The 23,487-nt window shown below is 46.6% G+C and overlaps 1 protein-coding gene across 3 annotated transcripts in view; it reads right to left on the minus strand.

The window, feature by feature from the left end:
- RAD54L (RAD54 like) overlaps nt 1-21,843 on the minus strand; it is a 26,216-nt gene extending 4,373 nt beyond the window's left edge. The window contains exons 1-16 of one of the 3 annotated variants that reach the window (XM_030870015.2): nt 21,733-21,843; nt 20,910-20,996; nt 19,400-19,519; nt 14,616-14,676; nt 13,747-13,882; nt 13,233-13,302; nt 12,825-13,113; nt 12,484-12,608; nt 7,043-7,193; nt 3,678-3,804; nt 2,571-2,645; nt 2,295-2,425; nt 1,663-1,773; nt 1,379-1,502; nt 947-1,025; nt 456-635 (exon numbers count right to left, since the gene is read on the minus strand). In XM_030870015.2, coding sequence (XP_030725875.1) covers nt 456-635; nt 947-1,025; nt 1,379-1,502; nt 1,663-1,773; nt 2,295-2,425; nt 2,571-2,645; nt 3,678-3,804; nt 7,043-7,193; nt 12,484-12,608; nt 12,825-13,113; nt 13,233-13,302; nt 13,747-13,882; nt 14,616-14,676; nt 19,400-19,519; nt 20,910-20,996; nt 21,733-21,762 — 1,896 coding nt within the window. In that variant the 5' untranslated portion in view covers nt 21,763-21,843. Of the gene's footprint in view, nt 1-455; nt 636-946; nt 1,026-1,378; nt 1,503-1,662; nt 1,774-2,294; nt 2,426-2,570; nt 2,646-3,677; nt 3,805-7,042; nt 7,194-12,483; nt 12,609-12,824; nt 13,114-13,232; nt 13,303-13,746; nt 13,883-14,615; nt 14,677-19,399; nt 19,520-20,909; nt 20,997-21,075; nt 21,692-21,732 lie in introns of those variants that run through there. The other 2 variants (XM_030870018.2, XM_030870019.2) reach the window with 2 other exon arrangements.
- Nucleotides 21,844-23,487: the final 1,644 nt, after the last annotated feature.

Below are 23,487 nucleotides of genomic sequence, written 5' to 3' on the forward strand. Positions count from 1 at the left end.
GTGACTGTAGCAAGGAAAAGAGGGTAGTCAAGACAACATGAGCTTCAGAAGAGGTACTATAGGATGGATGGTCTGACTGATCACTGAGAACTTGGAGAATGCCAATACCACTTCTTAGCCCCGTGGGACACTGGGTGTGAAAAGACTACAAGGCAAGCGGCACGGACGAAATCAGGTGTAAGAGAAATCAAGTGTCCTGTGAAAAGGATGAGGCCACAGGGGAGTTTGTTAACTACTGCACAGGCATCCAGAGGGCATAGTAAGAAGGATCTGAGGAACAGGGTGTGGTGAGAGAGGGAGAGAAAAGAAGAATAAAGAGCTCCAGGCTAAGCCCATAGCCTGGCCACTGTTACGGGCAGAGGGGCCAAAGAGAGGCAATAAGACACAACCCAAGGTGGTCCTGAAAGTCTTATTCCACGACCCACACCTACGCTGACCATTATCACCATCCTTACAGAGAGCAGGCGATAGATATAGCAGGTCTTCTTTTGACCATCACGCCAGACCCGGGCCATGGCTTGTTCATCATTGGCTGGGTTCCAGTCAGGGTCAAACATGACCAGTCGGTTAGCCCCAATGAGATTGAGGCCACAGCCCCCAGCTTTGCTGCTCAGCATGAAGACAAAGTCAGGACTCTGGAAAGAGAAGAAGGAGAAAAAGAACCACTTACAGCCCAAACTAAGAATCTTGCTCAGCCCAGCCAACTGTTCTCTCATGTGCAGACCAATTGTGAGGACCACCAGTTTGCCTACCTACCAGCCAGTTTACCAGCCCACAAGGTCAGTTCCCAGTACAGTCATCACCAACCAATCAGCCTAACCCTGCCACACCCACCAGAAAAAAAAAGTCAAGAGACCTAAAGCCGAGCCCCTTTCTAGATTCTCTGTCAACCCTTAGTTCTGATGTTATTGCATTAGTGGTGTGGGGACAGGAGCTGTGCACTTACGGACGGATTGTTGAAGCGCTCCACAACCTTGGCTCGCTTCTTAATGGACATTGTGCCATCCAGGCGAACATATAAGTACCTGAAGGGGAATCCAAAGATCAAATCATGAAGGAAGCAGAGCCCCCTTGGAGCCAGAGCTACTGAAGAGACTGAACTAACCATGCTTGAAGGCTGTTCATATACAGCCTGAAACCCTAAACTCCCAAAGGGAGTAGCAGGGAGCTAAGGGCTAGGACTGTCCTGTGGAGTATGTGAAGGACAAAGGACTATTCTGCTTGGAGATGGAGTTATGGCCATTGCAGCAATAAGGGAACAGACATCTTCTGGAAAGTCCCTCCTGCATCCACATCTTGGTCCATATCCACCAATCAGAACACCTACTTTTCCTAGGGGTACAGTAGGAGAGGTACCCCTTTGACAGCTCTTCCCTACCTTCGGGCCCGGCAGAGTTTCTCAAAGAGGTCCAATGTCTGAGTGTAATTGGACACCAGCACTACTTTGTCACTGCTGCGACTTCTGGTCACCGCCAGAATGTAATCAAGGACCAGCATCTTACCTGGGGAGATCAACAACCATCAGCACCCAATGGGCCATCCCAATGGCCCAGGATTCTTACTCTTGATATCCTGCCGTGAGACAGAATAGATCTAGCACAAAGAGACAACCTCCCACCCCTCTTCCCAGAGGAGCCCAAAGACTGGTAGGAAAGGACTCACCTGACAGCTGAGGCTCTAGAGCCTTGGAGCTATACCCAGGGGGAAATATGTCCAAGGTACCTTCAAAGCCATCCTCTTCCTCCACACACTTGTCATAGATTAGAGCTGGATCTGAAAAAAACTCCAAAATGCCAGCTACATTGCTTTCAGAAGTTTCCACTTCAATGCTCATTAGAACGCCCTCTAGAAGCCTACCCAGACCTTCCTCAGCACCAGATTTGCTTGTTTCCAAATCCCAGTGTGCAGTCAGTGCCACCTGGGATCATGAGTGGACAATTTTGCTCACTAGTGTGTTCTGTGTTCTCCCAACAAGAGGCGAGCTATACCAGACAGGGAAAAGTTTGTTATTTTTCCCCCTGTCCAATATTTTATATGCATGTGTGTGTGTGCACACACTCTCACGCACAGTCCTATACATTCCAAGCATCAAGCATGGGTCAGGCAAAGGATAAGCTAAATTTTCCAAAGCAAAAGGTCTGGTTTAGAGTACACAATACATGAGCTCATGCCTTGTGGAGGCACAGAATTACATGTGGCCTCTATGAGGACTATGGACAAGTTTTAGTGAAGGTGGTTCAACTACCTTCCTTGCTCACTCTCACAGAGGACCCCGGCGCACGGATCCAACTCACGATTACATAGTTTCTTTAGTGAAGTGATGGAAGAAAGGGAAGACACACTCATCTTGCCCTCACACAACTCTTCTGCTGGCTTGGCCTGTCTCAAAAACCTCTTGTATAATTCAGTCTGAAGGGGTGTCAGCCTGAAAAAGAAAAAAAAAAGGAGCTGGGTCAGCAGGAAATGCTGGACCACACTTCTGCCCTCTAAGGACACACTGAGAGCCCAGCCATACCTCAGGGACTGAGCTTTTACCCACTCACTCCACACCCCTCAGTTGAGTTTAGTACCTACAACAAACCACCTGCTCGATCTTCACAGGCAGATATTTAGAAAGGATATCAGATGTCCTCCGTATCAGGCACCTGGGAGAACAAGATAAAAAGACAAGGGGCTGATAAAACTGCCACGCTAATACCGGAATAAAAGCTACCACCCAAAGGACCAAGACTGATTTTCTTTTGTAGTATCAAATGTCAGAAACCCATCAGCCCTATGGCAAAGATATCTATACCAGGGTCTCAGTCACGGGAACAGAGACCCTTTCAAACAGTCTAGCTCAGACGGACAACTCTCTCTTTGCCTTCAAAAGGTCAGCTGCCTTTCAAGAGAAGGCAGAGGTCTACTAAGCCTGGTCCTCTGACAGGGGAAGTAAGCTGTAAACCACTGAGCCCTAATGGGAGTTTCTGCTTGCATTTGCTCAAATGCCTGCTGCCACACGGCCCAAGGTTCAATGAAAGTATGCCCATACTACCTGGCAGACCAGGAAGGACAGGATCAAGCACCTAAGCAGCAGCTCCTAAGAGCACACTGACTCTCCTTCCTGCCATCTTAACCTGAGAGGGAGGTGCCTGTTGGCAAAAGCAAGACTCTTCAGGAAGCAAATCATCAAGTACACATAACTACAACAGAGGACTCCAGAATGTACCTGCCCCTTGAGCTATGTGGCCCCCCTGGAGAGAGCCTTGTCAGCCTGGGAGCCATACCCATCCTTCAGATCTACTACCTGTCACAGAAAGCTATGGGACGTGGGAAGGGACGCCTGGTGCTTTAGGGGTGAGACTGAGAGGAAACTTCTGAAGTAATAACAATGCTCCAAGGGGTATTTTGCTCAGGAGGTCTAGCAACAGAAAAAAGCTTCCTCAGCAGGACGCTAAGCGGCACCAAACCAGACCACAGTGCCCAAGGTCAGGGAGAAAGCAGGGAATCAGCCTGCAAGACCCCTTCATTTATTCAGTGACTACTGTCAGGGCACAATCACACTCTCTCAGGAGAATCCCAGACCTCAAGGCCAAGGCCACAAAGGATTGGCTTTGGATGGCTAAGGAGGCAATTCTGATGACCTAATGTGGGGGGACCCAAAGGGAGGTACTACTGTCTAGCCCACACCCCATTACCTATTCACAATGCTGATGAGCTCCCGCAGTCGCTCCTCTCCTAGATGCCTATCTTCCTCACTGGCAGCTGCATCTCGACCCTTCAAAATTGGCAATTCAAAATGCTTCTTGAACTCCTGGGCAGTTCCTAAGCACAGGAGAAAAGGCATTAAGGAATATAGAAAAGTAATGACTTTCCCACTGCTAGTAACAGCAGACTACTTTGTCACAGACCAACCTTTTACTGAGAACAACAAAGCTGAACAAATTATAGGCAATTTCTGTTTGAATGGATCAGAGAGCTACCAAAGCAGCAAGGACTTGAAAGGCCAAATAATAAGATAGCAAGTAGATCAAAACCCAAATATATAACTAATTACATTAAATGTAAATGGACCAAATAATCCAATTGTCAAACTGGACATTTTTTTTTTAATAGCCCACCTATATACTGCTTATAAGAGATGAAGTAGCATGTACAATGAAGTACAAGACAGTCCTCAACTGGGACTTCCCTGGTGGTCCAGTGGTTAAGACTCCACGCTTCCACTGCAGAGGGCACAGGTTGGGGAACTAAAATCCCGCATGCCATGCAGCGTGGCCAAAACAACAACAAAAAAACAAACAAAAAACAGTCCTCAACTTATTATGATGGTTTGACTTATGAATTTTCGACTTTATGATTGTGTGGAAGCAATATGCATTCAGTAGAAACTATACTTCAAATTTTTAATTTTCATCTTTTCCCAGGCTAGCAATATGAAATACCATACTCTCTCTTGATATTGGGCAGCAACAGTGAGCCACAGCTCCCAGTCAGCCACGTGATCATGAGGGTTAACAACCGATATACTTATAACCATTCTATGCCCATAAAATTATTCTGTTTTTCACTTACAGTACAGTATTCAATAAATTACATGAGATATTCAGCACTTTATTATAAAATAGGATTTGTGTGAAATGCTTTTACCCACTGTAGGCTAATTTAAGTGTTCTGAGCACATTTCAGTTAGGCTAGGCTAAGTTATGATGTTTGACATTAAATGCTTTTTTTCCTTCAAGGTGTACAATTATTTTATATGCCGCATACCACTTTATATTTTATGATTTTTTTTTTTGGTTGGGATGCCCTGCCACATGGCATGCAGGATCTTAGTTCCCCGACAAAGGATCAAACCTGCACCCCTGCAGTAGAAGCGTGGAGTCTTAACCACTGGAACACCAGGGAAGTCCCTTAAATGCATTTTTGACTTAAAATATTTTCAACTTACAATGGGTTTAGTGGCATAGAACCCCATCATAAGTTGAGGAAGATCTGTACTGATACTTGCTACAATATGGATGAACCTTCAAAGCATTATGCTAAGTATAAGAAGCCAAACACAAAAGGTCCCATATTATATGATTCCATTTATAGAAAATATTCACAATAGGCAAGTCCACAGAGACAGAAAGCAGACTGGTTGATAGGAGTTGGTGGTAAGTGAGGATAGGGAGCAACTGTTTAATGAGTATAGGGTTTTGTTTTGGCCAGGAATTTAAAAGGTCAGGTACCTCACAAAAGAGGATCTCCAAATGGCCAATGAACATATTAAAAGGTGTTCAACTTTTTTTTTAAACAATCTTTTTTTTTTAAAAATATTATTTATTTATTTGGCTGCGCCGGATCTTAGCTGTGGCATGCAGGATCTTCGTTGCCACGTGTAGGATCTTTAGTTGCGGCACGTGGACTCTTTGCTGCTGCACACGTGTGGGATCTAGTTCCCTGACCAGGGATCGAACCCAGGTCCCCTGCACTCACTGGGAGCGCAGAGTCTTAAACACTGGACCACCAGGGAAGGCCCAAAGGTGTTTGAGTTTTATTCAACATTAAATAAATGCAATGAAATATCACTAAACACCCACCCAGAATGACTAAATTTTTTTTAAAATGTGTTCTAAAGATAAATATTGGTGATGCTATAAAACAGAGGCCAGCATACTATAGCCATGGGCCAGCCACCTGTTTCTATAAATAGTTTTATTAGAACACATCCATGCTCATTCATTTACATTTTATGGCTGCTTTCCTACTGCAATAGCAGAGCTGAGTAGCTGTGACAGAGACAGTATGGCCTACGAGCCTAAAATAACTATCTAGCCTTTTTTTTTGGCTATCTACCCTTTTAAGAAAAAATTTGCTGGCCCCTGATGTAGAGATACTGGAATTTTCATATACTGCCAGTACAATCACTCTGGAAAACTGGAGTATCTACTAGGGTTAAACACACGCATAACATATGACCCAGCAATTCCACTCTTACGACAGAGGAACGCATACTATGCTCAGGTAAAAAAAACGTACAAGGGCTTCCCTGGTGGCACAGTGGTTGAGAATCTGCCTGCCGATGCAGGGGACGCGGGTTCATGCCCCAGTCTGGGAAGATCCCACATGCCGCAGAGCAGCTAGGCCCGTGAGCCATGGCCGCTGAGCCTGCGCGTCCGGAGCCTGTGCTCCGCAACGGGAGAGGCCACAACAGTGAGAGGCCCGCGTACCGCAAAAAAAAAAAACAAAAAACAAAAATGTAGAAGAATGTTCACAGGATCATTATTCAAAATAATAAAAAACTGGAAACAATTCAATTGTCTATCAACAGTAGAACTAATAAATTCTGGTATATTCATGAAATGGAATAGTATACTAAAGTGAAAAACTACTGCTATAGGCAACAACATGGGTGAATCTCATACACATAATATCGAACAAAAGAATCCAGATGCAAAGGAAAATATGCTATATGATTCTTTAAAGTTCAAAACTGGGCACTAATAAACCCTTCCACAGATATCTATGTGCAAGAACTGCCCAAGCTATGGTTGCCAGGGGCTGGGGGGAGTGGGAAATGGGGAGCTGCTGCTTAATGGGTAGAGTTTCACTTTTGCAAGATGAAAAAAGTTCTGGAGATGGTTGGCGGTGATGGTTGCACAACAATGTGAACGTACTTAATGACACTAAGTTGCACACTAAAAAATGGTTAAAAACAAAACTGCCCAATACAGAGTCTGCTCTGAGGCGAAAGCTCTTGTGAGGCAGCTAGGATGTGATGAGCAAAAATGCCTGGGGATAGTAGTTCCATCCCCAGCTCATAGAGGCAATGCCCTGCGTAGCCCCTGCGACCTCTGCAGTGAAAAAAAAGACCAGAGTGGGCCTTGATGAGTAGCTCAGCAGAGCCAAGGTCTCCCAATGGCTTTGCTACTCCTTGACATGAGAAGTCTTCCTAGAAGAGTGCCCAGTGACCCACATATAACTAGTGGTCTCTCCTCTCTCTCCTCAGCTAGCGTTACAATCCCAAGGCTAAGGCAAGGCTCCTCTCCAGTATAGCAGACAAGGCCAAGATACTTACCCAGGATTCCCGAATTAACAAAATGTACCAAGCTGAAATACTCAAGGAGATCATTCTGGATGGGAGTCCCGGAGATGAGGACCCGTCGGCTGGTGTTCAAGCTGTCCAGGGCCTGGTAAGTCTGATTCTCAGAGTTCTTGAGCCTGTGTCCCTGAAAGGAAATTAATTCTCACTTAGGCATGGGCACAATGTGGCCTCCCTAATAGTAACAAAATCTTGTATAGACAAGCAAAGAGGAATCATGAGCATTACAGGTCCTGAGGCCTTGGGAACTGGGCAGCGGGCAGCAAAAGCGAGAGTTTACCCACTCTCTTGGGGAGAAATGCCAGGCTCAAGAGACAGACCTTCAGCTTCTAGACCAATGCTATATCCATAAAGCATGGATTCTCTATTTCTTCCCCTCCTCTTCCCTGACCCAACCTCCAGAGCCATAGCAGCCTGCCTATCCTCTTCAGAGATCATTCAGACATGTTAGAGACCCGTGCTTTCAGGGAATCCTCCCCCTGCACTAGCCCAACCATCCTATAACCTCCTGAGCCAGATGCCTTCTGTATTAGTCTCCAAGCTATCAGTGCTAAGGGGACTTGGTCCAGGCTCCTCCTCTCCTCTTTCCACAGAATCCAGCCAGCTCAGATATCTAAAGAAAGAGCCTCTCTCTGCCTCTCTTTGCATCTCTTCCCCTATCCCTATATCACCCACCCCAATACACACCTGTTACTTCTCTTTTAAGCCTTTTTCAACAAAATGGTAAAGGACCCTATCAACTTTCCTCTCTCCCAAAGAATCACACGGGCAAGGCCTGTGCCTTTTCTACCCCCAGTCCCTTTCAGCCCCACACTGGGCAGGGCACGCGAAACACAACCACCAGTGAAAGAATGAACAAATAAGCCAGCCTTTCACAGTGCAATTAAACACAGACTCTCCACTGACTCTCCCATCTGTGGGATCAAGCCCAAGCTCGTTAGCTTAGTACTTCTCAAAAAGGACCCAGCTGACTTCTGTGACACTCTCCACAGCTTGTCACAGTCCAGGAAACTATAACTCACCACTCCTAATGCTGGATTTCCTTAGGCCTCTTTGCCCATGCCATTCCTCTGCCCACAATTCTCTTCCACAGGCAAATTCCTCAAATGTCACCTCCTATGCAAAGCCTTCCTCAATGACCCCAGGCTGTTGGGGTCTCTCACCTCTGGCTCTTATGGCAGTCTGTACATAACAGCTGTGCACTGAATCCTTTTAATGTGCCAGGCACTATACTAAGCACTTTACCTATATTCTCTTCTATAATCCAGATAACAATCAGATGAGAGGAAATTACAATACCCTTTTAGAGAAAATGAGGTTCAGAGAGGTGCACAGTTATTCAAAATCATGATGGTATCAAGTAGCAGAACTGAGATTTGAACTCAGGTGTGTGAGATTCTGAAGTCCGGGCACTATACTACTCTGCCTCTCATCTACTGCTATATACACTAATCACATTCGATTGTACTTTACCTCCTCACCAAGGCAGGAACTTTTAAAGGCAGAGACCATGTCAGATTTGCCTTTGTAACAGTGCACGGGACAGAGCCCCACACAGAACACTGCTCAGTGAATGCTTGCTGAAGAATGAATGAATAAGCAACATTGCTATTGAAGAATTAGACAGACACCCATAGAATTTTAATTAAAAAAAAAAAAGACTGGATGTTGTATACCTAAAATGAAAACATTGTATGTCAATTATATCTGTTTTAAAAAAAATTTTTAAAGACATCCTAAACAAAGAAACTTAAAAGTGACTGGAGGATCCAAGCAACAGCCCTGAAACAAGAGGCTGATACTTCTGAGCTGAAGAGGGAAATAAGACCTGAAACTTGTGAAGAAATTACCCAAAAGGCCCTGGGGAAATGGGCATGCATTGGATCCCTCTAAACAATTGGATCCCTCTAAACTGAAGCTCCCTGATGGCTGGCAATCATGAGATCCCCAGGGCCTGACACAAAACAGGTACTTAATAACTCAATTAATGAACTGAACTGATGCACTACCCCTGTGGGTCTCTGTGAAAGGGAAAGCCAACCCCAGCTCCCATGGGACCTTCCTGGCTCCAGACCCGGCTCCTGCCACCATCGGCCACAGATTTAAAACCCAAATGCTGGCATCTCAGCAAATCAAATGTTTGGCCAGATGAAAAGTTGTCAGAGTTCTTATTTATAAGCTGCTGCTAAACTTCTGTTCTGGCAGAATTCTCAGCTTATCCTTTTAAAAGCAAAAAATTACACCAAGATTAAATACCACCACTTGTCTCTCTGAAACATAAGCCCCATGAGTAGATTCTTGTTTTTACTGCATTTCCCAGCACCTGACTTGCTTTGTGTTCTAGCACTTGTAAAGGAACATACATGGGTCCAGATAAGGCATACAGGGACGAGTCCTTCCATAACCAAGCCAAGCTTCTCCCTACACCAAGCTTTGGTTACAACCAAGGCATTAAGAGAGAAGAAAGAGCCAGGACTTAAAATCTCAGACCTGGATTCAAGTCCCAGCACTTCTCTGAGCTTCAGTCTCCTCATCTCCAAAACTGAGATGATGACGATGATGATGACGTCAATCCCTCCCCTGTTCATACACCTTACAAAATGCTTCCCTATATCCTCTTTCTTGATCTGTATCATGTCCCTTTCAGGTAGACCATGTGCTATCTACTCTATAGTCTCAGAGCAGTCTCATCTGCTGTCATGCTTACAAGTGGCAAAGCCAACGCTGATCCCAAGTGTTCTGACTTGCCCTGTCTAACTCAGATTACAATGTGGATCAAGATTCTGTACAGTTATTATGCTATTATTATGTTATTATTTCTGTGTTCCAGAGAAAAGCATCAGCTGGGAGGAAGCTGGGAACATGAAAGCTGGGGCAGAACCTTCTCTTTCCCAGATCCAAACAGGACAAACTTCTAGAGTAGGCTGACTATCTTTCAGGACTTTGGCTTCCTCGGGTCTCTGACAATTAACACACTGCTGACAAATAAAAGGTAGAAAAAAAAGAAAAAAAACATAAATAAATAAAAGGTAGAAGAGCAGAAGGGAGGGCCAGGACCCTGCAGTGTGGCAAGAGGCAGCCTGGTCCCTCATGCCAGTCAGCTCAGAAAACAGGAGAGAATGAGGAAGAAACGAAACACTATAGAGCAGAAGAAAATCTAGATGCCGCCCAGTCCTCAAGGGCTCAACAGCCTGCCTTCCCTTCCCTTCCCCAATGCCCTGGTCTCTAGACCAGGCTCCTGGCACCGTCCCCCTCCATGGTGATGAAGCAAATGCCAGGGTCCTGGACAGTGGCCACGTGCATACCCCATCTCAATCTGCTAAATCTCTTACTCCTACCAAGGAATGGCCCATCAGGGTATTGGAAGTTGGAAGACATGCCAGACTCTTCATAAGGACAAAAGCTCAACTGGGAAACAGCTCACTACTAGCAAGCATGGTACCCCAAAGTAAGTTTTTCTTCTCTGTCCTCTCCCCAAACCCTCAGATACAGGGTAATCTATATAGTCCCCAGAGCACAGTCAAGCCTGCCAATCAGTTGACAGATGGGGCCAAGTCTTTCAGCCACCTCTCCACTAAAGCCCCAGGGGTGTGCAAAGTGACCTTACTTTCCCCAAGATGTAAACAATGGCAGCAGGCTCAGGGTAGCCAAGTCCCCTAAAGACGTGGGAAATTCTTTATACTGGGAAGCTCCCAGCCACCCTCACTCCTTTCCAAGTAGTTGCATCCCTACCACCCTTCATGTACAGTGCTGGAAAAGGCCAGAGAGTAACAACTGACGTATTTTCCTTAGTCCCAGAGAGTCAACACAGACTCACAAGGTGTATGGACTATCCACACTGGACTTTCCTATCTCCGTGCTTCTGTTCATGAGTCCTCTCAGCCTAGAATAAAAACCAAAGCTGAGGGGACTGCCTTGGTGGTCCAGTGGTAAAGAATTCGCCTTCCAATGCAGGGGACGCGCGTTGGATTCTTGGTCGGGCAACTAGGTTCCCAAAAGCCGCAGGGCAGATAGGCCCGCACACCACTACTACTGAGCTCACGCACCTCAACTAGAGAGCCTGCGTGCCGCAAACTACATAGCCCACGCACTCTGGAACCTTCATGCCACAACTAGAGGAGAGAAAACCTGCAGGCCACAATTAGAGAGAAGCCCACACGCCACAACGAAAGATCCCACATGCCTCAATGAAGATTCTGCGTGCTGCAACCAAGACCCGACACAGCCAAAAAGAATAAATAAATTAAATAAATAAGTACATACGTACATAAAAAAAAAAATTAAGGGACTTCCCTGGTGGCACAGTGGTTAAGAATCTGCCTGCCGATGCAGGGGACACAGGTTCGAGCCCTGATCCGGGAAGATCCCACGTGCCACGGAGCAACTAAGCCCATGAGCCACAACTACTGAGCCTGTGCTCTAGAGCCCGCGAGCCACAACTACTGAGCCCGTGTGCTGCAACTACTGAAGCCCGCACGCCTAGAGCCTGTGCTCAACAAGAGAAGCCACCGCAAGTAGAAGCCTGCACACAGCAACAAAGAGTAGCCCCCACTCACCACAGCTAGAGAAAGCCCACGCACAGCAACGAAGATCCTACGCAGCCAATAAATGAATGAATGAATGAATGACATAAATAAATAAATAAAAGGCCCTGCATGAGATAGATAGATAGACAGACAGATAAGAGACTTCCCTGGCGGTCCAGTGGTTAAGACTCTGCGCTTCCACTACAGTGGGCATGGGTTCGATCCCTGGTCAGGGAACTAGATCCCATGTGCCATGTGGGACACCCAAAAAATAAAACAGAATTTAAAATAATTATTTTTAAAGGTGAATTATTAAAAAAACAAACAAACAGCAACAACAAAAAACAAAAAAACACCCAGAGCTGACATGTACCAAGGTCTTATGACATACCAGGCACTGTGATAAAAGCTTTCCTTCATTTAATGCTCACAATAATCCCATAAGGCAGATATTATCACCCATTTTATTGACACAGAAAAAGAGGCTTGGGTGGTTAAGTAACTTACCACTTACTCTGATAAGTGGCAGAGCCAGGATTTGAACAAAGATCTTTCTGACCCTAGAACCTATTCCCCTAAACACTGTACCATGTCTCTCCACCCATCCAAATCCCTCCCACCCTTCAAAGTCCTTTGGTCTAGGAAAACTGTCTAGAGGCAACAAAACCAATCAGCCCACAGCACCTCACTCTCCTTGGCATTCCAAGCTCTGCTTAACCCCTCTTTCGGCAAATTGGTACCATGGGCTCTCCCTCCCATTTGCCTCCTCCAAGGCAGTATGTTCTGTCCTCTGCATCCCCCAGTAACTGGCACAGTCCTTGGATGGCAGTTCTCAGTGAGAAGACATCGACAGACTTTCTCCTACCACCCAGACAGCTGAGCGTCAAGTACCTCATCACATATGACCAGTCCAACACTCCCTCTCCGGAGGACTCCGACATGAAGGCGGAAAGTCTCATAGGAAATGATGAGGATGGGAGAAGGCACTCTGGCTCCACGCTGGTTCATAAATCCTTCTACAACAAAAAAGGTGTAAGGGAACAAATCTGAGAATATCATAAAGAAAAAGCCAGTCTGATGATTCTTTAATTTAGCCTGGAAATAACTATTTCAACTCTTTCCACAGGAATTCTACTTTCTGTCACCCCTCCTCCCTGGCCATCAGTGAGGATACACTTAAGACAGGAGCAGGTTGTATGGAGGAGTGCGGCCATGTTTGTTAAGGCTCCTACCCAGCTTTTGGTCTATCTCGTCCTTAGAGCCTCCGTCGATGGCTAGAGGTTGGATCCTCCCTCCAAGCCATTTCCCAACTTCATTGTACCAGTTCTTCACTAGGCTGGAGGGCGACACCACCACTGCCTTGTCAATTTCTGGCTTGCACTCTGGACTCTGGCGCAAAAGCGTCCACATCAATGTGATGCATTGCAGCGTCTTGCCCAGGCCCATCTCATCAGCCATGATGCAGCCATGGCTACCAGGGATGCGCCGACTGGTGACACACTCCCACAGGAACTTCACTCCCTGGGGAATAACAGCACTCAGCCCACTTTGGCATCCACACTGCAGCTGCCCCAGGGATGACAGCCCCTCAGGTGCAGCCCCTACCCTAGCCCAAACTCACCCCCCCACCCCCCATTTACCTCTCTCTGATGAGGCCTCAAGACCTTACTGAGAATAGGATCAACGACCACATGGACAGGGAGTTTTTCCCTGAGAAAACACAACAAAGAAAACACGGAGCTCAGCCACGGGCAAGGCCACACCCTCAGAAAGTTGTGTCCTGTTGATTCAGAGGCAGCTGCCTAACAGAGGACCTCCTTGGCCTGGTGCAACCAAACCATAGCAAATTCCTCTCCAGGGTGAGAAAGTTAGGAGATGGAGATGGGTTCCCTATGTCATCACCTTAACCTTCCCTGTGCCCCTGAGTGAGCCCAGAAGGAATGGATGAGGAAACCCCACCAAATGGACATGTCCACGTGTTCTTCCCCAGGCACTCTCCTTCCCCACCTACTCACTCTGGATGGTACAGTAGTCATGACAGCACTCTGAAAACATATGCAGGTCCCAAGGTGAAATCACACCAAAATGCTCTCTGCCCTCCAGGTTTGTGCACTTATAGGACCAGAACTGCTCAAGAAATACCAGTGCACATACTTGTCAAGCTTCAGCTGGTCGTGGGCGCTCAGCAAGGGAGGCTCGTACAGAACCAAGGCACCTTCTTCCAGAGGGTCATGGAGGGCCCGGCGGACCCCAGCCCTTTTGAGGCCCAATGCTCGAAAGCCCAGAGGACCTAGAAACCAACAATTTGTCACCTAAGCCTCTAAGTTGAGGAGCTCCAGCAGGCCCAGCTCAAATGCCTATCCTTCACATAAACTTTCCTAAGCTTCCATATGACCCCCTCTCCCAAAAACCTCTCCAAAAGCAGTTTGGGCACCTATGCCTGACCAATACCCCAGTCTGCCTCAGATCAGAGTTTTCTCCATATGACTTCTCCCATTCAACTACAAACTTCTGGGGGGCCAGGTCTCGTTCATCTTAGATCAAATCAATTCTGGAAAGGTCTGAAACCCTAAAGGGGACTTTCAAGACTGAGAGGTCTTGAGAGTTCGCCTCCTCCCTCTCAGTCCCCAGTTTTAGCACACTTCTATGCCCTACACAAGGCAGGGGGGAACCCTATAGAACCTAGGCCTCTGACAGAGTCAGCCTCATAAAGGAAATGCTACTGAACTCACTTGGACTGAATATAGCCTGGGTCCATCAGCCACCCTGGCCCACCAGGAGCTTCCTGAACACTGACATATCCCCACCAAGAAGATGAGGGGCAGTTAGTCTTGGTAGCCTTTGCCGAAGCTGTCAAACACAGACTTTACGCAGGCCCTGGGAAGGTCACCCCATACATAGTCACCACTGGACTGGCATCTTTAATTCCAAGGTAAGCTGTACTTACAAAAGCAGAGGTTTTAATCTATTCAGGCATATTCACACGTGACTAATTTAAGAAATAGAAAAGTCTTCATTTTTACCTTGATAATTTGGAATGGGGATTTTGAAAGGCTTTGACAAAATGCTTCGAATAAATGCTTCCTAAAAAAGAGAAGAAACAGGGATTCAGGACTGATTGGAGATGTTATGGGATATTTTTACAAATGCAGTCTAAAATGCCTGTTTAAGCATCGTAATACATTCAGAGCATTGTATTTTGATTATGTTTCATTCAGATGCATCTAGAACAGAAGGAGATGTGCTCCATATTAGATTAGGTTTTGTACAATGGCTTTTACCTTTGAGGCTTTGCATAAGGTTCCACAAATCCCCAGGGACAAGAGAGTGCCAAAGCAAATACCTAGCCTTGGTCAACCACAAGGCTCAGAGCCTTTAGCTCATGAAAGACCATGCCAAGTAAGGACACCTAACTATTCCCTAGGCTGCAGCGCCTTAAGAAGAAAGCACCACAAACTCACCCGATCCCAGTACTAACAGAACTCCAATGTCTGGATTCAATCACTGTCCTTCAGGGTTACATCTTTCCAAGCATAGCGCACATTTCCTTTTTTGTCATATCAGTTCTGCCTACTGCATCCAATTCCCATATCAACTCTCACATCAGCCTCCTTGGGAACTAAACAGCCCTTCAAAGAGTAGTGGTAGCAGGAGTAAAAGGAGCGGTAGTACTAGTAAAATAATGTTGACAACAACAGCAAAAGTGACAACAATAATGATGATTAACAATGTATGCCAGATGCGGTGCTAAGCCCTCGCATTCATGTTACCATTTAATCCTCATTAACAGTCCTATGAGGTCCATATATTACTGGCATCCCCATTTTACAGATGAGCAAATTGAGGCTGAGTGGTTTCCCAAGTCACACAGCCATGACATTTGCAGGACTTTCCTGATTCCAGGCCCTTACTTGTAACTACGGGGCAATATGGCTTCCTAATCCAACCTGTTTGAGTATAGCCATGTGGATCAGCCCAGAGTCAGCAGCTTCCTGCCATGGGAAGGCACAAGAGAGGGAAAAACATGAGAAAGAGGACATGAGAGAGAGGGGAAGCCAATCACCAAGAAAAAGCAAGGGACAAGGGTGACAGGAAGTCTCTGTGCCATCACTTCGGCCTGGAATCAGCACTGGGTTACGGGGCTGGGGCAGGAGGAGGCAGGGGAGTCCACAGTGCCAGCTCCTGAGCTAACTGAAAACTCCCATCAAAGTTCTGATCTATATGCACCTGAGCCCTCGGGGAATTACGATAGACTGTAAACCTCAACAAAATAAGAGCTAGAACCCAAGAGAGCAAGGTGAGAACAAGAGCAGAAACCCTAAAGGTAGTCTTCGTGGAATACATTAGTGCAAAAAGAAGTAATGAAAAATACTCCCTTTTAGCAATAAGGTATTTTAATAGGGAAAAAAGCAAGCCTGTCTTGCCCTGAAATTCTTACCTTTTTAATTCTGACTCACTTCTATACAGATTATTTAAATTCTAGAAACTCAATGTAGTTTAAATAGGAAAAATGTAATGAATATATTTGGCAACCTACTGGAAGATAGAAAAGGAACGTGGAGAACTGAACTTCATCACCACACTAAATAACACGACAAGCCCAGGGTTGGAGAAAGGCCCAAATTCTTTATTTGCGTATTTCTTTGCAGCTGAATAAAATCTTTTGACTATGTTTAATTACCATAGCAATGATGAGAAACTCATATATAGAACATGCTAACAAAAAGCTACCTTTAAGTCAAAGGAGAGGAAAAGGAAGGAAATGGACTCTAATTTCTTTCCTAACTTGGCGTCAATTCTGCTTTTAATTCTGAAACTATTATTTTCAAGACTGTCAATATAAGAGGCTAGTATTGAAGCTCTAAGTAGCCAAGAATTTATGCTCCAAATTTAAAAAGACTTTCAGTAAAACCCAGGAGCCACAAGTTCTGCAGGTAGAAGTGCAGGCTTGTGCAACTACTGTGGAAGAAGGTGAGGACCCATGGCCAAAAACATCTGAGGGCAGAGCCTGCAAGACTTGCAATGGCCAGCCTCCAAGAATCTGGTCTGGTAGTACTCACTAGACTCTGACAGAGGCAGAGGAGAAAGCATGCTCTCACTTTATTTAGTTACTGAAAACCCATACCACCCTTTCCTTCTGATGATAGAAGAGGGAGAAGAACATCCCTCCTCCCCGCCAAGGTCAAAGCTTCCCTCTTCCACAGAGAGTCACTCTATCAGGTCTGCCTGATCTCTCCTGTTGTCTCAACTTCTCCCTCTCTACTAGCTCTTTCTCACCAGCATTTAAAACATGCTTCACCCCAATAAAGTTGTTAAAAAAAAAAAAAAACATGCTTAACTCTCTCCTATCTCAAAAACAAAATGTCCTTTGACTTCTTATCTCCTCCCCTTCAAACTTCTAGAAAGAGTAGTCTGTCTCCCCTTCCTTATCTCTCACTCCTCCTATCTTCTGCCCCTTCCACTCTTCTGAAGTGATTCTGGCCAAGGTCACCAATGGCCTACAAGACCTTAACTCCAAGGGATATGTTTCTACCCTATCTTACCAGACAAAGCTGGCCACTCCTTCCTCTCAAAGATTCTCTGCTTTTGACTTCCATGACACCACTCTCCCAGTATTTTGCCTTTCTGGGACCTCATGCTCAGTGCCCTAGTGCACTCTTCTTCCTCTGCCCAATCCCTTTAAAAGTCAGTGTTCCTCAGGGCTCAGCCCTAAGCTCTTCTAACTGTACATTCACATGGACACTCCAATACACTTTGTAGGTGTCAAACAAACTCTATGCCAATCACCCCAAATCTATTTCCAGTCCATAACTCCCTCCTAGGTACCACACCCACATCTGCAAACCCAGACATCCTACAGGACTTAAAATTGATTGTGTCTAAGGCTAAAGTCTTCATCTCCAGAGCTGCACTGACTTTTGTGGTCCTGAAGCATTTTTGCCTTTGGGGACCCTTCCTCCACAGCTTTCAAACAGGCTGTTCCCTCTAGCTAGAAAACTTCCTGTTCTCTTCACCTGGCAAACTCCTCGCATCCTTCAGAACTCAACCTAATCAGCATGTCCCTCAGATTCGGGTCTCCACCAGCCTCCAGACTGTTAGGCCCCCTGTTTGCATACACCCACCACATCCGCACTTATGTCATATAGTTCTATAAGACAATAAAATGAATCCGGAATGAAAACAGTCCCGGAGGACTACACACCACTTTTTAAAGCTCAAGAAAACGATTAAACAATGTATTACTTAGTGAATTATATATATATGGTAAAACTATCACAAAAAGCAAGGTATGATGAATATAATTCAGGATAGTGGCTACCTCTGGGAATGAGAAAAGGGATTATGAATTTGATGATGTTCTAGTCCCGGATGGTGGGTTCACAGGTGTTTGTTTTATATTTTATATACATTATACATATATGTTTTTGTATTCATCAAATACTATGTAAAAATGTTTTTAAGTGTTTGCTGAATGCACAAATAACTAACCTCCACTACACATTCCCATCAACATACTCCCATTTTTCCTTCAAAATGTCCCTGTAAAGGAAAAACACGATCCTGTGTCTCCTCTACTCTCAATACTACACTTCTTCTGACACCAGATGTGTCGGTTTTCCATACATGAAGCAAATCTTCGCCTCCGTGTAGGTGCCCTACAACTTAATTCCAACACTATCTTCCAGGAGAAAGCATCAGATCCTAAAAGGGTTCAGTCCCACGTGACTGCCTTCCCCACTGCTTCAGATGCAAATCTCAAGTCCAGGTGGTTACCTGTGCTTCTGACCACAAGCTATAAATCAAATGTTCCCACAACCCCCTCCTTGGGTTCGATTAATTCGCTAGGTGGCTCACAGAACTCAGATAGTTTACTTACTAGATTACTGATTTATCACAAAGGATATTAAAAGATATGAATGAATAGCCAGATGAAGAGACACAGAGGGAGGTCTGGAAGGGTGGTGAGCACAGAAACTTCTGTCCCAGGGGAGTTTCGGGTGTGCCCCTTCCCAACTTCCAGCTCACCAAGTCAACAAGCAGGGAGTTCTCCAAACCCTCCCATACCTTTTGGGTTTGTAAAGAGTAGGACGGATTAAACATTGGCCATTGGTGGTTTGGTTCCCCTGGCAACCAGCCCCAAAGTTAAGTGCTTTACAAAGTCATCTCATTAGCAAATTCAGGTGTGGCTGAAAGGGGTTTGTTAGGAATAACAGAAGACACTTTTATCACTCTTATCACAATCCAAGGGTTTTTGGAGATCAGTGTCACTCTGTCCCTCAGAAAGTTTGGAGGAAAAAGCTTTGGATGGAGCTAGGCAGATCTGACAACTCTGTGACTTTGAGCAAATTACTTAACTTCTCTGAGACTCAGCTTCCTCATCTTAAAAAATGAGTTACATGAAATAATGCACAGAACCTGCCACTTGATGATTACCTTTGATTTTACTAGAGGATACACGTGAAAGCTGTAGGACTCTGGTACTTCTTAGAAGCCATAAGCAGAGTCAGAGACAGTTCTCTGACAGGTTCCAACACCCTGCCATAGCCTTCACTCTCCTGCACCCTCTTGTCCTCAGCAATCTGAGCCACCTGAGATCTGGTGCCCAAGTAAATACAAACAAGGGGAATTCCAAGTCAGGCACACAATCTCTAAGGAAAGAGGTCAGGCCTTTTCCAGGCCCCAGAAGCTGTGGGCAGGCCCAAAGCCCCCACTAAAGCATCTGCTGGCTACTGTGTGAGGACCGAGGGAGCCTCCCTAGACAAAACAGGGTACACACAGACGTTGGCAGGTTGCAGTTAGGGCTTACATGTTGACTGCTGTCCAGACACGGTGGTCGATTCGTTAGGTGAGTCAAAGGTTTCCGAAAAGGAGACAGAAAACACTCCTGGCTCTGGGTCTCACTGTTGGATTTCCGTTTCTTAGGAGTCTAGGAGAGAGAATTGGGGAAGGTGAAGTCTGGAAGATATAGAGTTCACCACAATGGCAACTAACATTTAAAATGCTTAAGTGCCAGGCACTGTTCTAAACTCTTCACATGTACAATATTATCGTGTATCATCTTCACAGTAATCCTAAAATACACGTTTATATCCTGATTTAACAAGTGAGAAAACTGGAGCTTAATGAGGTTAAAGAACTTGCCTAATCTGAAGGGCACTAGAAGAGGTAAATGAAGTGGGCCTGTGAAGGGCAAGTCCATCAGTAGCACAGAGTCATGCTGCCCGCAAATCTTCACTCTAAAAGCCCTAAGGAATACTGAGTGACCCTTTGCTTCCCTCCCTGAGTTTACCAATGGAGGGCAAGAGTTCAGCTGCTCCCAACTCCCAGGCCTCTGAGACCACTCTCAACCAGCCACACCACAGCAGTGAGAACACCAGCACTGAAAGCATTTTCTGAAGCAACCAGTAGCAGACAGCACCAAGTACTGCCCCAAGTTCAAGTCTGAGACCCAGGTAAGTGGCAAGGGGCAGCCAATGTGTCTCCCTCACAGGTAGAGGAGCCGCCTGCACACCAGCAGTACAACTAGAGTAAGCCCCACTGAGCCATCAGGCAAGAACCTACTTGCACCAGGTTGCCAAAGTATTTGAAGCTAAGGCATACCTGAAACAGAAACACCAGGCCACTTCCGCTCTCTCTACAGGCTTTTACTCACTCACTAACCCCGCCCAAAAATGCCTTTGAGAAGTTCCTTAGCTAATCTCTTCCTCCAAAGTTCCTGTGGCCAAACACTGCTTCTTGGATTGCTCTCTGAAGTACATACTACATCTTCCTACTGATTTTGGTTACACAGGTCCTGCCCACAGCCAGCCCCAGAAAGCCTCCAAGGCAGAGCCCAGTCCAAAGTCGAACATAGTGCCCTTGAGTATTTGCAGGGACTGGAGGGGCATTACCCCTCCAATCTAGGCCCAAGGGAGCTCAGACTCTAAGGTAGGCCCAGTACACTCTACTGTTCTGTGACATTGGGCAGGTGACAATGAGCAAAAGAGCGGGCTGCTAGTTGCTGTTGGGGAACCCCCCTTTTTTTTCCCCAAGGGAGCCAAAAGCCCAACCCAATCAGCTCTTTGCTTTGGAATGCCCCTTCCTAACCAGGAAGATTGAGGCATATTAGCTTCTAATGAGCACCTTGAGAACAAAGATTTTATTTATGTGGTTCAATGCCTGACACATAGTAAGCACTCACTGAAGTTTACTGAAAGAGGCTTCTGGAGGTGACGGGGTTCACTCCATGTAACCCCAGAAACCAGGTCTAGGGTTCCTTTCTGCCTCAACAGCCTGCACCCCCACTTTCCCTATCCCCTTGAGGGCAGAGGACTCACCACTACTTCAGGCCGCCAGTCTTCCTCATCACAGGGTCCGCCTTCCGGTTTTCTCTTGGCCAGCTGACTGGGAGCTAAGCTCCTCCTCTGTAAGGAGAGGACGTTAAGTGAGCCCATTAGACACCGCCATAGGGCTAGCCACAGCCTCCCCTAGGCCCATATTTACCATTCTGGGCCCAGGAACATAAAATGTCAAGTACCCATCAGCCAAAGGTCAAAGGCACCCAACAGCTGAGAACGCGGAACCAGCCTGGTAAAGAGCGGGCTGCTACATTACTGAGAGCATGGGCTAATTAAAGAGGGAGCATGGATGGAGGGATTACAGCCAGGGGCTGAGGTTTGGGCCCAATCTGTGAAAGTGTCGGTCTCCAGTTAGCCGAGGCAGCCGAGGCGGAAGAGAAGGCCAAAAAGGAAATACCCAAGCAGAAATGAGTAGAGGTCTGGGATGGGGCAAAGAGGCAAGGTAGACTGCCAGACAGAGCAGAGTGGAGTCGAGATAATGTTCCCAGGTGGACGTGAAGGCAGAGGGTAGCTGCGGGGTGGAAAGGGGAATCACAGGCCAGGAGAGTGGCTACAGCGGTGAAAATTCGAGGCCTGGGGAGGGCGAGTCCGGAGGAGTGCGGATGCCGGACTGAGGGAGGCCGAGCAGGGGTCCAGGCAGGACAAGTAGAAGACCCGGCCTTGGGAGGGTAATCCCAGGCGAGGCTGGAAAGAGCGGCAAGGCTGCTCAATCCCAAGCACTCCCCCTCAATCTTCCTCTTCCCAAAGCGCGCGTTAACAGCCGCCAGGACTCCCGGGACCCGCCAGGCCCGGTCAATCGAACCTCCCGCGGTGCCGCCACCGCACCATCCATTGGCTGCGTTCGATGACTTCGGCGCTCGCGACCCAAGGACGGGGGCAGGCCTAGCGCTGTGGTCGCTGAGAGGCCTGGACTCTGGAGCTGGGTAGGCTAAACGGACGAGCGAGGAGGAGGGACTTAAGAGATAGGGCGGGGCCTGCAGTGGCGGGAGCCGTTGGGCGAAGTGGGAGGGGCGAGCGCGCCCGCCGGGTTTTTGCACCCGCGGGCTGGACTCCGGCTCCGGTCCACTGCCGTTTGCGGGAGGCCGGTGAGCTGCCCGGACGGCAGCTGAAGTGACAGTTTACCTCCGACGGGACCGTGGAGGACCTGACGCCGTGTGCGGAAGGCTGAGAAAGGCGGCACGTGTGTGTGTGTGTGTGTGTGCGCGCGCGTGTGCGTGCCGAACCTGGAGAGGAGGTCGAGGTTGGAGTCAGATGTCGCTTAGCCCGGCCCTCTCCTTCCCACCTCCACCGCCGGGGGTGGAGGGAGTTTTTCCTCCTGGACTCCCTACTACGTGGTCGGCTAAGGCAGTGAAAGCCCCCAGGGGACGTGAACTTAAGGTCTGGGGTGTCTTGGAGGAAGCTACCTTCCCTTCCTAGGGAAAACCGTGTTGGTGGTAGTGCGGTTTCGGAGTCAGTCCGAATCCTATACACTCAGTCTACCTGTAGACTCAGTCTCTCAAAACGTCAATTGCTTCATACCGAAAATTTACATTATATTAGTACTTTGGCTATTCTGAGAATTAAATTAATGTGCTTAAAATTCTCAGTATAATGCCAGGCACAACCCAGGTGCTCACTAATAATAGTAAGGGTGTACACGTAGCATTTACTGCCAGGCACTTCTAAGCTTCTTAGTTATAATAATTCATTTAATGCTCACAACGGTAAGGTAGGTTTGTTATTGTCCCTGTGGACTAAAAATCATTCACAACCAAAGAGTTGTTTTATTTGGCGGGAATTTTTAGGACTTCAAGCCCAGGAGGCAGCATCTCAAGTAACCCTGAGAGAACTGCTCTGAGGAGGCGAGGGGGGAGCTAGGATATATAGGAGTTTTGCAACAAAGGGCAGGTAGTGTGGAACATCAAAAGATTACTAATTAAAGAAAACCAGAAATCGCATGTTAAGGAATTTAACGCTTTGCTATGTATGGGAAGATGTAAGATTCTGGGCTTAATGAAATCATTCCTTTGATATGCACCTTAGCTATCTGGGGCCAGTACCCTGTGCTTTCACATCCTGAGTTTCCTCAGGGCTCACCTTAGGGAGTGGCTGCAGTCTGAAGGCTGCTAGATGGCAGGTATTCTTTGTTTCCTTCTTGAGTTCCCTCAGGGCTCACCACCTTCAGTGCTGGCTGCACGGCTGCAATCGCTGAGACTGTGACACCCTTTGTTTTCTGATATGGCAGGCGATATTCCATTTATCATCCCTATTTTACAGATGAAGAAATGCTCAGAGACACTAATCTAAGGTCACACACCTAGTGAGAATACCCAGGATCTGAATGGTAAGGAGGGGCTGAGCCAAATTTTGTGGGGCATGAAGCTTTTGTAAGTACTTATTGAGACCTTCTAAAATTAGGTACACATTAAAATTAGGTACACATTAATATTTATTTAGAATGAGATTTTTAAAATTACGGAATCTTGGAAATTTAGGTCCCTTTCTTCTGAAACCTCTAGGCAATTTATCAGAAAGTCTTCCTGTTGCAATCTGGCTTCTCCCCAATTAGAACACTCTG

The sequence above is a fragment of the Globicephala melas genome, chromosome 1, assembly GCF_963455315.2.
Source record: "Globicephala melas chromosome 1, mGloMel1.2, whole genome shotgun sequence".
Classification (NCBI taxonomy): domain Eukaryota; kingdom Metazoa; phylum Chordata; class Mammalia; order Artiodactyla; family Delphinidae; genus Globicephala; species Globicephala melas.